We start from the raw sequence: 12,643 nt of genomic DNA, 5'->3' as shown, positions 1-12,643 counted from the left end.
AAAATCTCTATAACATTTAAGAAAGAAACTTCCTTTGCATTCAACAGTGATCATTTCAGATAATGCGGTGACCTTAACACAAAACTAAATCATGAGTGCTTTACATGCTTTGAAATACAATCAAAGCATAACTGTGGAAAGATTAGGCATGATAATTTTGCCAATAAAGTGTGCTTTAATAAATGAAGAGACATTTAAGAATGAAAAAGGAGTGAGGAGGAACAGGTCGTCGGTTTCTTCAACTCTCATTGACCAAGCTGAAGCAACAAAAGATTTGTGAGGCTAATGTCCGGGTATATGGACACAAGGGTTTACAAACACAAAAACAGGCACAAAGTACTGGAGTACTCAGTGGGTCAGGCAGCATCTCTGGAGGACATGGATAGGTGATGTTTGTGTTTGGAGCCTTCTTCAGCTTCAACTAAGCTTACAGACACAAAGCTAGGAATCTAAGACTGGAGGAGTTGAGTAAACCAGGGAATGACCTAATTCAGAAATACTGGCTGAGGGGAGTTTGCACTGGATTGAAGCAGAGATTTGGGATGAAATCAATTTCACAGAGGGAGGAGAGCACACTCTCGGTGGGAGAGCCCATCGAGTCAGCTCCAACCAGCGATCACTCTGCACATAGCACCAACCTATACACTAGGGACAATTTATAACTTTTACCGAAGCCAATTAACCTACAAACTACGTCTTTGGAGCGTGGGAAGAAATGAGAGTAGCCAGGGAAATTCCACATAGTCACGAGGGGAACATACAAAAACTGTACAGGCAGCACCCGTAGTCAGGATTGAACCCAGGTCTCTGGTGCAGTAAAGAAGCAAATCTATCGCTGCGCCACCGTGCTGGCCCGTGTGCCCATAAATTCTGTTACTTACATTAATCTTGGTGAAGACCTCAGGATAAGGGTGTGCATGTGTGAGTAACATAACAAGGTGTTACTCTGGGAGGAAGCTTTCCAGCAACTAATGAACAACTCTAATGTTCTATTCTCTACCTTGGTTCTTGGTTTCTTGGTCCTCCAAAATATTCCAAATGGAATTTAAACTGGAGGTGGCCTTCTAGAACTATCAGCAGTGGTTGTTTCGTATGTTCTGTCTGAATCTCTGTTCCAGTTCAGATATCCATGAAAGGACATAAAGTGCTGGAGTAACACAGCAGGTCAGGCAGCATCTCTGGAGAACATGACTAGGTGGCGTTTCGGATCAACACCATTCTTCAATATCCAGTAATGAGATCCATGTTTCATGGCGCCTGCCTGTCGCGATATTTTGCCTGTGGTGACTGAACATAATTGAATAGAGTTTTTCTCAGCTTATTTGGATAAACGAAACGGCAGAAACCAGTGCTGTAGCTGGCAAGCTGCTAATGCATTTAAAGGCATTAGCGCTATTGCGAGCTGCCGACTGTAAGCGATCCCCCGATCACTGGGGAATCCCTGCAGATGAACCGGCAGTGTATCGCAGGTACATAGAAACATAGAAACATAGAAAATAGGTGCAGGAGCAGACCATTCGGCCCTTCGAGCCTGCACCGCCATTCAATATGATCATGGCTGATCATCCAACTCAGTATCCTGTACCTGCCTTCTCTCCATACCCCCTGATCCCTTTAGCCACAAGGGCCACATCTAACTCCCTCTTAAATATAGCCAATGAACTGGCCTCAACTATCTTCTGTGGCAGAGAGTTCCAGAGATTCACCACTCTCTGTGTGAAAAATGTTTTTCTCATCTCATTCCTAAAGGATTTCCCCCTTATCCTCAAACTGTGACCCCTTGTCCTGGACTTCCCCAACATCGGGAACAATCTTCCTGCATCTAGCCTGTCCAACCCTTTAAGAATTTTGTAAGTTTCTATAAGATCCCCCCTCAATCTTCTAAATTCTAGCGAGTACAAGCCGAGTCTATCCAGTCTTTCTTCACATGAAAGTCCTGACATCGCAGGAATCAGTCTGGTGAACGTCCAGGAGCGGAAAAAACTGCAAAAAGTAGTGAACACTGGCCAGTCCATCACCGGCTCCTGATCTCCCCACCATCAAAGGGATCTATCAAAGTCACTGCCTCAAAAAAGCAGCCAACATCATCAGAGACACACTTCATCCTGTCCTCACACTCATTTCGCCATTGCCATCGGGAAGAAGGTACAGGAGCCTGAAAACTGTAACGTCCAGGTTCAGGAACAGCTTCTTCCCTACAGCCATCAGGCTATTAAACACGACAACAAATAAGCTCTGAACTACAACAGACTATTATTATTATTGCACTATATTTGTTTGTTTATTGAGTATGTGTGTATATATACACACTGAACTTTTTTTTCTCCCGTTATGTACTATGTTTACATATTCTGTTGTGCTGCAGCAAGCAAGAATTTCATTGTCCTATCTGGGACATATGACAATAAAAAACTCTTGACTTGACTAGATCCCAAGCACAGACCCAGGTTACTGACTGTTAGATGAATACCTAGAGCAACTCTTGCAGCAGAAGCATCATAGTTGATCCAGAAGGAGACCCATGACAAAATTGTGATTAATGTTGACGGCATGTATGTCTGCAAGATGAAATAACCAATATTTCTTTTCAATCGAAAACTCAGCGATAGTCTTGGATAAGAACCTGAAATATGAAAAAAAACATGTACTTAAACATAGATGTCACTATTTTCATTCCAAATAAATAATATTTTCATGTGCTACATTGAAACCTAAAACCTTTTGAGTCCATTTCACCATTCAATTAGATAATTGGTTATATACATCATTGCTCCATCTATTCACAGTCTCAGGACATTGAACACTCTGCCTGATAACATCTTATGAATCTTATGAATATCATCTATTATTTCAAATTGACCTAATGTCAATAGCTTTCTAGGGATAAAGAAGAGTTTCATGACATTACCTCTGAATGAATTAACTCTAAATTATTATAACATCTGGTTTGGGATTCCCAGAAGAAATAATCTTGTTATTTTAACATACTCAATTAGAACATTCCTTCATCTTTATGTGTGCATTGTGTTCCTTTCACTTAGTATGGCTGTATGGTAACTCAAATTTAATTGTGCCATAATTGGTTAAGTGACAATAAATGCGAACTCGAACTCGAACTTGAACTCAAACCCCTTCCCAAGAAGAGTGACTGATAGTACGTAAGGCCACAGAAAGTGAAAACCCTTGTAATGGGACAACTCCTTTTGAAGGTGGATCAAGTCTTGGCAGCCTGCTCAATTATCCAGGGCAGTTCAGAGCTGGTTTTGAAAATCCTGGCTGTTATGCATGGTCTGTGCAAAAAGGAACATAAACACATTCATGTTTCAATTTCCCTTTGGCTAAAAACTCCATCATTTATCATATGTGTGAGTTTTATTAAATGAATGAAAAATGGTTGTGCTCGTTCCATCAGTCAAAGGTAGTTGTTTAATTAATTCTACATTGAGCAGTTGGAATGAATCAATGTTTTGTGTACCTGTCGAGGTCAAAATGGAACGCTAAATATCTGTGGACTCATTACGCACGCAGCTAATTATTCACTGAATGTTTGGTAGGAGTAAAGGCAGAAAATTATGGAAATATTCAACTGGTTGACAGCATGGGTGGAGAGAGAAACAGAGTCAAGGGCCTGTCCCACTTAGGCGAGTTTTCAGCGGACTGCCGGCGACTGTCATGTTCGCGGCAGTCGCCTGAAAAACCAGGAAATGGAATGGCGACTGTCAGGCACGCACACGCACACACGCACACACGCACACACGCACACACGCACACACGCACACACACACACACACACACACACACACACACACACACACACACACACACACACACACACACACACACACACACTGCAAAGGCGGGGCCAGGGAAAGCAGGGGAGCGCTGCCTGAAATTCACACGGTGCAAAGCCAAGGTGATACAGACACACAGGTTAAGACGGCTAGCACAGTGTAATGTAAGTCCTTTAAAAGATGGGTGTGTGGAGAAGGAGGGAGAAGCCAGACAACTTTTAATAAGCCAGAGATACACCAGCTGTGAAGTTCGGCGGGCATTTAATATTACCGGTCGGTTAATCTTGGTTCTGAAAACTTGTGCTTACGTTTTTTCCCCCCAATGAGCCAATGAAAATGCCCGGTCAGCAAAGGCGATTAACTAAAACTACCTACGACTACCTTGACTACCCAAAGCTATATGGCGACCCCACTACAACTTCACCTATGACTACAGGATTATCGGTTTTCTCCATGGCGACCAATGTTTGGTCGCAGAATAATTTTCAACATGTTGAAAAATTTGCGGTGAACATACTGAGGCCGCGACTAGTTCCCAGAATGCGGGAACTCCTCGCAACCATGAAGGGCTCGCCAGAGACCACCAGCGAACATGTAGAGACCTTGTGGCGATCATGAGGCGAGCACAGAGTCTCCTGCACTCGCCTAAAAAGTCACCCAAGTGGACAGGCCCTTAAACGTTTCGAATTCATGAACCTTCAGCAGAACGTTGCATAAATACATTGTCGTAAAATGTAAACTCTCATTCTCTCTCCTCAGATGCTGCCTAACCTGTTGTGAATTTCGAGCATTTTCTATTTTTATTTCTGATTTCCAGCATCTGAAGTTTTTTTCTGAGTTGTGCATCTGGTTTATAGCAGCTAACAAATTCAAATTGTGATAAAATAATTTTCAACTGACCCTTTTGCATCTATAATCCAACAGAATCAATGGCTTTGATCTAAATGTGCACTTTAACCACAAGTGATTTTTTAAATTACAAATCTCAAATTATGGAGTACAGAGGCAAATAAATAAATGATGGATCTTTGTCTCAAACATTATGGAGGGCACTGTAGAAGTTACATTTTAGAATTTTTGCTGATTGCTTCATGTAAGTCGATGCAAACATAAAAGGTTGGATTTTTCAAACAGCAGCAAAGTGAGTGATGCACTGGCACAGCATTTAATGCTCCTGCCTCAGCTTCAAGCAGCACAGTTCAATTTTGACCAGCGGTGCTGTTGATATGAAGTTTGCATTTTCTCCCTGTGATCACATGGATATCCTCCGGGTGTTAATATTTCCTCCCTCAATATTAAGAGATAGCAATAGGACAGCAACTCTACTGCACCACAGTGCCGCCCCTTCTTTAGACTGATTGTGCTGGGTGGCGGGAGGGGAAACTGGAAGAGAGGAGGGGCACAGTAAGCCTGGCAAGTAATAGGTGGATACAGGTGAGGGGGATTTTTGATAAACAGATGGTTGGATAAAGGCCAGGGATGAAAAGGCAGAAGGTGTGAGACAAAATGATGGAAGAGTTGCAAATTGTGAAGCTAGAGGAAGGAATGTAGGTGGAAGAGGAGGAGGAAGGGAGCGTTAGATGAGAGTTGAGGTGGGGCACAAAGGAGATAGGAAATTAAAGTTAAATGGTGCTCCTGGGGGGTGGGGGGAATTGCTAGTTAGTTGCAATTGGGGAATTCACTGTTTATATTGTCGGTTTGTAAGCTACCTAAGCAGAATATGATGTGCTGTTCCTTCATCGCCTCACTCTGGCAATGAGAAGGCCCAGGACAGGAAGGTCAGTATAGCCATGGGACAAAGAGGAGTTTAAATGGGAGAGAGAAAACAGGGAATTATAGACCAGTTAGTCTGATATCGGTGGTGGGGAAGATGCTGGAGTCAATTATAAAAGATGAAATAGCCGCACATTTGGATAGCAGTAACAGGATCGGTCCGAGTCAGCATGGATTTACGAAGGGGAAATCATGCTTGACTAATCTTCTGGAATTTTTTTGAAGATGTAACTAGGAAAATGGACAAGGGTGAGCCATACTATAAAGATTGTTTGTGTCCTCCTTAGTGAAGACAGATCCAAAGTACCTGTTCAACTCATCTGCCATTTCCATGGTCCCCATAATAAATTCACCTTTTTCAGTCTTCAAGGGTCCAACTTTGTTCTTAACTAATTTTTCCCTCTTCACATATCTTTTTTTAATATATTTTTTTATTAAAGGTAATCAATTACAATGCTTCAAACAACTTTATATCAAATTAATTCAATTTGCATTAAGTAAAACACTAGTAATACTTATCTACTGTTTTTTTAGAAATAATGATAGAGAAAGAATAGAGAAAGAATAAATCATTAAGAGAGTGATTAAATAATAATTTGATTATATATAAGAAAGAAAAGAGAAACGAAAAAAAAAAAAAAAAAAAATAAAAATCATTTTTAGTAACCACAATATGTATTATTAATAACACTACTACAAGTGATAGTATCAATAAAGACATATATGTAATTCCAATATAAAAATGAATTATTCTCACCAAATCCCGCAGGGTGCACGTCGAGCTGTGTTGCCAAGAACAGCTACTTCTCTAAATACTGTATATATGGAGACCATATCTGTTCAAAAGAATTATACTTGTCCAATAGGACAAATCTAATTCTTTCCAGATGTAACGTCTCCATCATCTCTGTTGCCCACATTTTGGTTGTGGGGGATAATGTTCCCTTCCAAAATTTCAATATGATTTTTTTTCCAATTATTAAACAGTAATCAAAGAAATTTCTTTGATTTACTGTAAGTGATAGATGTAAATCCGGAATTCCAAATATTATTAGCTTTGGGTTAGGGTCCAATTTAACTTTGATGACTTCAGAAATAACTTTAAAGATTTCTGTCCAGTAATAATTCAATTTAGGACATGTAACGAAACTATGTATTAAATTTGCCTCTGCTTTCTTGCACTTATCACAAATAGCGGAGAGATTCGGAAAAATACTATTTAATTTAGTTTTCGAATAATGTAACCTATATAATACTTTAAATTGTATCAGTATATGTCTGGCGTTTAATGAACACCGGTGTATTCGTTGTAGACTTTCTTCCCAGTTTTCTTTTGTTATAGCCAATCCCATTTCATTTTCCCATGCTTGACGATATACTTCCGTTATTGGATTCTCCTTATCCAAAATGATGTTATATATATAGGCTATTAATTTTTCTGTATTTGGATATAAATTAAACAGTTCATCTAACAATCCTGCTTCTTTATTTTTATAATCTTGTGTATTGGATTTAATATAATCTCTAATTTGTAAATACCTAAACAAATGTTGTGGAGACAATCCATAAATATCTTGTAACTCCTGGAATAAAAGAAATTTTCCTTTTCTATACAGATGTTCTATCCTTGTAATTCCTAAATCATCCCATTGTTTAAACCCCCCATCTAATATAGCAGGTTTAAACGCTGGATTATTCATAATTGGTAATCTAAATGAGAGATTATCCAAGTGTAGAGTCTTAACTATTTGTTTCCAAATACGTCTATTATTATATATTATTAGGTTGTCTTTATAATATTTTTTTTGTACTTCCGTTGGTGCAAAAATTATCGAACCTACATTGAAAGGTAGACAGTCCTCCTTTTCTATATTTAACCATGTCGGTTCATGATCCATATTTACCCACCAGAAATTCATATTCTTAATCTGAACAGCCCAAAAATAATATAAAAAGTTTGGAAGTGCTAATCCTCCATTTATCTTAGCTTTGCATAGATGTTTTTTATTTATTCTGTGATTTTTATAATCCCAAATAAAGCTATTGACAATATTATCAATTTTTTAAAAAAAAGTTTTCGGAAGAAAAAAAGGAATAGCCTGAAACAAATATAACAACTGCGGTAGAAATACCATCTTTATGGCACTTATTCTACCAATCATGGATATAGGCAGTGTTTTCCAATATAAAATATTTTTTCTAAGTTTATCTAATAGTTGAGGATAGTTGGATTTTATTAATGAGTTATGAGTTTTAGTTACGTTAATCCCTAAATATTTAAGTTTGTCTGTAACTACTTTTAATGGGTATTGTTGTAATGTATTAAGATTTATTCCTGTTATTGGCATAATCTCGCTTTTATCCCAATTAATCCTATACCCAGAAAATGCACCAAACTTAGTTATAATGTTTAGCAGGTTGGGAATACTAATTTCCGGTTTTGTAATATAAATCAAAACATCATCTGCATATAAAGAAATTTTATTAATTGTTGTATCAGTATTATAGCCATATATTTCAGGTTCAGATCTAATTTTTTTTGCCAATGGTTCTATCACCAATGCGAACAATAAGGGTGAACTAATTTTTCCCTCTTCACATATCTAAAGAAGCTTTTACTATCCTGCTTTATATTCTTGGCTAGCTTACCTTCGTACCTCATCTTTTCTCCCCGTATTGTCTTTTTGGTTATCGTCTGTTGTTCTTTAAACATTACCCAATCCTCTTGCTTCCCGCTCATCTTTGCTACGTTGTACTTCTTCGCTTTAATTTTTATACTGTTCCTGATGTCCCTTGTCAGCCATGGTCGTCCCTTTCTCCCCTTGGAATCTTTCTTCCTCCTAGGAATGAACTGATCCTGCACCTTCTGAATTATTCCTAGAAACACCTGCCATTTTTGTTCCACTGTCATCCCTGCTAGTGTATCTTTCCAGTCAACTTTGGCCAGCTCCTCCCTCAGTCCCCTTTATTCAACTGCAACACTGACACCTCCGATCTATTCTTCTCCCTCTCCAATTGTAGATTAAACCTGACCATGTTATGGTCACTGCCTCCTAATGGCTCATTAACCTCGAGGTCCTTTATCAAATCCGGTTCATTACATAACACTAAATCCAGAATTGCCTTCTCCCTGGTAGGCTCCAATACAAGCTGTTCTAAGAATCCATCACAAAGGCACTCTACAAAGTCCCTTTCTTGGGGTACAGTACCAACCTGATTTTCCCAGTCTATCTGCATGTTGAAATCTCCCATAACAACCACAGCATTACATTTACTACATGCCAATTTTAACTCCTGATTCAACTTGGGCCCTATATCCAGGCTACTGTTTGGGGGTCAGTAGATTAGTCCCATTAGGGTCTTTTTACCCTTACAATTCCTTAGTTCTATCCATACTGACTCCACATCTCCTGTTTCAATGTCACCCCTTGCAAGGGACTGAATTTCATTCCTCACCAACAGGGCAACCCCACCCCCTCTGCCCACCTGTCTGTCTTTTCGATAGGAGGTATACCCTTGAATATTCAGTTCCCAGCCCTGGCCCTCTTGCAGCCATGTCTCAGTAATTCCCACAACATCATACTTGCCAGTTTCTAACTGTGCCTCAAGTTCGTCCACTTTATTCCTTATACTTCGCGCATTCATATACAGCACTTTGACGTCCATATTCACTTCCCCCCTCGCAATTGGCCCTGACCTTACTCTGTTGTCCATTCTCAAGCTTTCGTTCCCATTAAATCGAGAATCCTTTGTAATTTTTCCTGTAGCCACTTCCCCTTCAACTCCATCTTTATACACCCAAGTTGTCAATCCCTCCCCCCCACTATTTAGTTTAAACCCACACGTGTAGAACTAGCAAACCTGCCTGCCAGAATGTCGGACCCCCTCCAGTTAAGGTGTAACCGGTGCCTTTTGTACAGGTCACCCCTACCCCAGAAGAGATCCCAGTGGTCTATAAATCTAAATCCTTTCTCCCTGCTCCAGCCCCTCAGCCACACATTCAGATCCCCTATCTCCCTGTTCCTGTCCTCACTAGCACGTGGTACTGGAAGCAATCCAGAGATAATCACCCTAGAAGTCCGGCATTTCAGTCTTCTTCCCAACTCTCTGAAGTCATGTTGAAGAACCTCCTTCCTCTTCTACCCGATGTCGTTTGTGCCTACATGCACAACTACTGCCGGCTGTTCACCTTCTCTCTCTCGAGGATGTTCAGAATTCGGCTCGAGACATCCTGAACCCTGGCACCAGGGAGGCAACAGACCATCCTCGCATCTCGTCTGCCGCCACAGAATCTCCTGTCCTCTCCTCGGATAATGGAGTCACCCACCACTAGGGCTCTGCCCGACGTCGGTCTCGCCGGTCGAGTCATCTCCAGGATTGGAGCCACCGACGTGTCCGCCGCTCGGACTGGAAACATCGTCTCCCCGGATAGTTCCCTAGAGGGTGTACCTGTTTACATTAGGCACAGCCACCTGGGTCTTCTGCACTCCACGATTTCCACCCTTTCTCTCCGTCACACACCTTGGTTCTTTCCGGAACCTCGGCGTGACTACCTCACTGTAGGTCCTGTCCAGGAAACGCTCGTTTTCCCGGATGGCCCTGAGGTCATCCAGCTGCTTCTCCAGTGCCCCAACACGGTCCTTTAGGAGCTGAAGCTGGACACACTTGCCACAGTTGTAGCAGCCAGAGGCTCCATCTGTGTCCCTGGGCTCCCACATTCTGCAAGCCTCACACTATCTCATCTGCCCCGACATGTGTTCACCGCATTCCGTCCTCTCGCACTTTATGTGTAGCCTCCTAACCTCAGCCTCCTCACCGAAGACTCTCGAGACAAAGACTCACAATTTACTCACAAGACCGCTCCCTCACTGCCGCTCCCTAAGAGCCGTCTTGCTTATATTGACCGATAAATTGCCTAATTTACCAATTTTACAAACCAAATTCCTCAGTTTTAAACTGTTTTCCCCCTTTGACTAACTTCTAACTCTCCTCCCACTCGGGCTAGAGCCAATCAGTGCTTTTTCATAGAAACATAGAAAATAGGTGCAAGAAGAGGCCATTCAGCCCTTCGAGCCAGCATCCCCATTCATTGTGATCATGGCTGATCGTCCCCTATCAATAACCCGTGCTTGCCTTCTCCCCATATCCCTTGACTCCACTAGCCCCTAGAGCTCTATCTAACTCTCTCTTAAATCCATCCAGTGATTTGTCCTCCAACTCTGTGGCAGGGAATTCCATAAATTCACAACTCTCTGGGTAAAAAAGTTTTTTCTCACCTCAGTCTTAAATGACCTCCCCTTTATTCTAAGACTGTGGCCCCTGGTTCTGGACTCGCCCAACATTGGGAACATTTTTCCTGCATCTAGCTTGTCTAGTCCTTTTATAATTTTATATGTTTCTATAAGATATCCCCTCATCCTTCTAAACTCCAGTGAATACAAGCCTAGTCTTTTCAATCTTCCCTCATATGACAGTCCCGCCATCCCAGGGATCAATCTCGGGAACCTACGCTGCACTGCTTCAATCACAAGGATGTCCTTCCTCAAATTAGGAGACCAAAACTGTACACAATACTCCAGATGTGGTCTCACCAGAGCCCTATACAACTGCAGAAGAACCTCTTTACTCCTATACTGAAATCCTCTTGTTATGAAGGCCAACATTCCATTAGCTTTCTTCACTGCCTGCTGTACCTATAAGCCAACTTTCAGTGACCGGTGTACAAGGACTCCCAGGTCTCGCTGCACCTCCCCCTTACCTAACCTAACCCCATTGAGATAATAATCTGCCCCCTTGTTTTTGGCGCCAAAGTGGATAACCTCACATTTATCTATATTATACTGCATCTGCCACGCATCTGCCCACTCACTCAACCTGTCCAGGTCACCCTGCAACCTCCTAATATCCCCTTCACAGTTCACACTGCCACCCAGCGTTATGTCATCTGCAAACCTGCTAGTGTTGCTCCTAATTCCCTCTTCCAAATCATTAATATATATGGTAAAAAGTTGCGGCCCCAACACCTAGCCTTGTGGCACTCCACTTGCTTTCCAGCTTCTCTTTGTTGCTGTTTCTTCAAAATCCACGGGAGCTCTGAGTTAAGTCTGCCTGTGCTTTGCCTCTCCTTTTCAACTGTTTTCCCCCTCTGACTCACTTCTTACTCTCCTCCCACTCGGGCTAGAGCCAATCAGTGCTTTTTCCTGCTTCACTTTGTTGCTGTTTCTTCAAAATCCACGGGAGTCTGAGCTTTGAATAACACTGAACGCATGTCTACTAAACTGTGAGTGGTTTTACTGACCTGTCAGTGCCCTTAATGTGGTTTGAAAATATAGTTTGGAAATGCTAAAGTTGTGTTGCCTTTGGGTTGGAAATGCTAAACTTGTGTTGCCTTTGGTTTGGAAATGCTGAAGCTATGTTGCCTAATTAAAGTTGCCTTGCATAATTAAAGTTGCCTTGCCTTCTATATAATTAAAAGTCTAATCTTGACCACTTCCTGTTTGCGCTTTATATTGATTGTAGAAAAAACTCTACCACGTACGGCTGTTATTTTTGGCCATCTTACTCAGAGTTCTCCTCCGCACATCAGGTGCCGAGGATTTTTCCCATCGATGAAAAATAAAAGATTTATTAGTGTTTAAAAAATGTTGAGATTCTCTCTCTTGTCAATCACGCCATGAAGTCCACGCCCCTCTGGTGGAAGGGGGGTGGGACTATAAAACCCAGAAATGTGGGCATGGCTCAGTCTCTGCAAGATGGAGGAGGGAGAGGTCACGACTCGCTGTCTTTAGTGGCCTTGTACCCTGCTTGAAATGGTATGAAACTGCACTTGAATTTGGTGGCCTTGCACCCTGCTTGAAGTGGTAAGAAACTGCACTTGAATTTGGTGGCCTTGCACCCTGCTTGAAATGGAATTTCAGGGACTAGCCGTGAGTCAACTGCCAGCCCACCAGTGAGCTGCTAGCACAACAGGCTTGAGTGACTGAGCCGTCGGCCCAATCCATTTGGCTCACAATGTCCATACTAGCCCTCTGGTAACCAGTCCCTTCAGCCCACAACACCCATACTATAACGCACCAGAA

General features: G+C 41.6%; 1 protein-coding gene across 1 annotated transcript in view; it reads right to left on the bottom strand.

Moving 5' to 3' along the window:
• The window catches only part of gabrb1 (gamma-aminobutyric acid type A receptor subunit beta1), a 288,316-nt gene that overhangs the window by 24,442 nt on the left and 251,231 nt on the right, over positions 1 to 12,643 (bottom strand). The window contains exon 7 of the mRNA XM_033028072.1: positions 2,471 to 2,623. Within this exon, the coding sequence (XP_032883963.1) occupies positions 2,471 to 2,623 (153 nt within the window). The remainder of the gene's footprint in view (positions 1 to 2,470; positions 2,624 to 12,643) is intronic.

This window comes from Amblyraja radiata, chromosome 1 (genome assembly GCF_010909765.2).
Source record: "Amblyraja radiata isolate CabotCenter1 chromosome 1, sAmbRad1.1.pri, whole genome shotgun sequence".
NCBI lineage: Eukaryota > Metazoa > Chordata > Chondrichthyes > Rajiformes > Rajidae > Amblyraja > Amblyraja radiata.
Note: the sequence above shows the minus strand (reverse complement) of the source record. Positions and strands in the feature narration are given on the sequence as shown.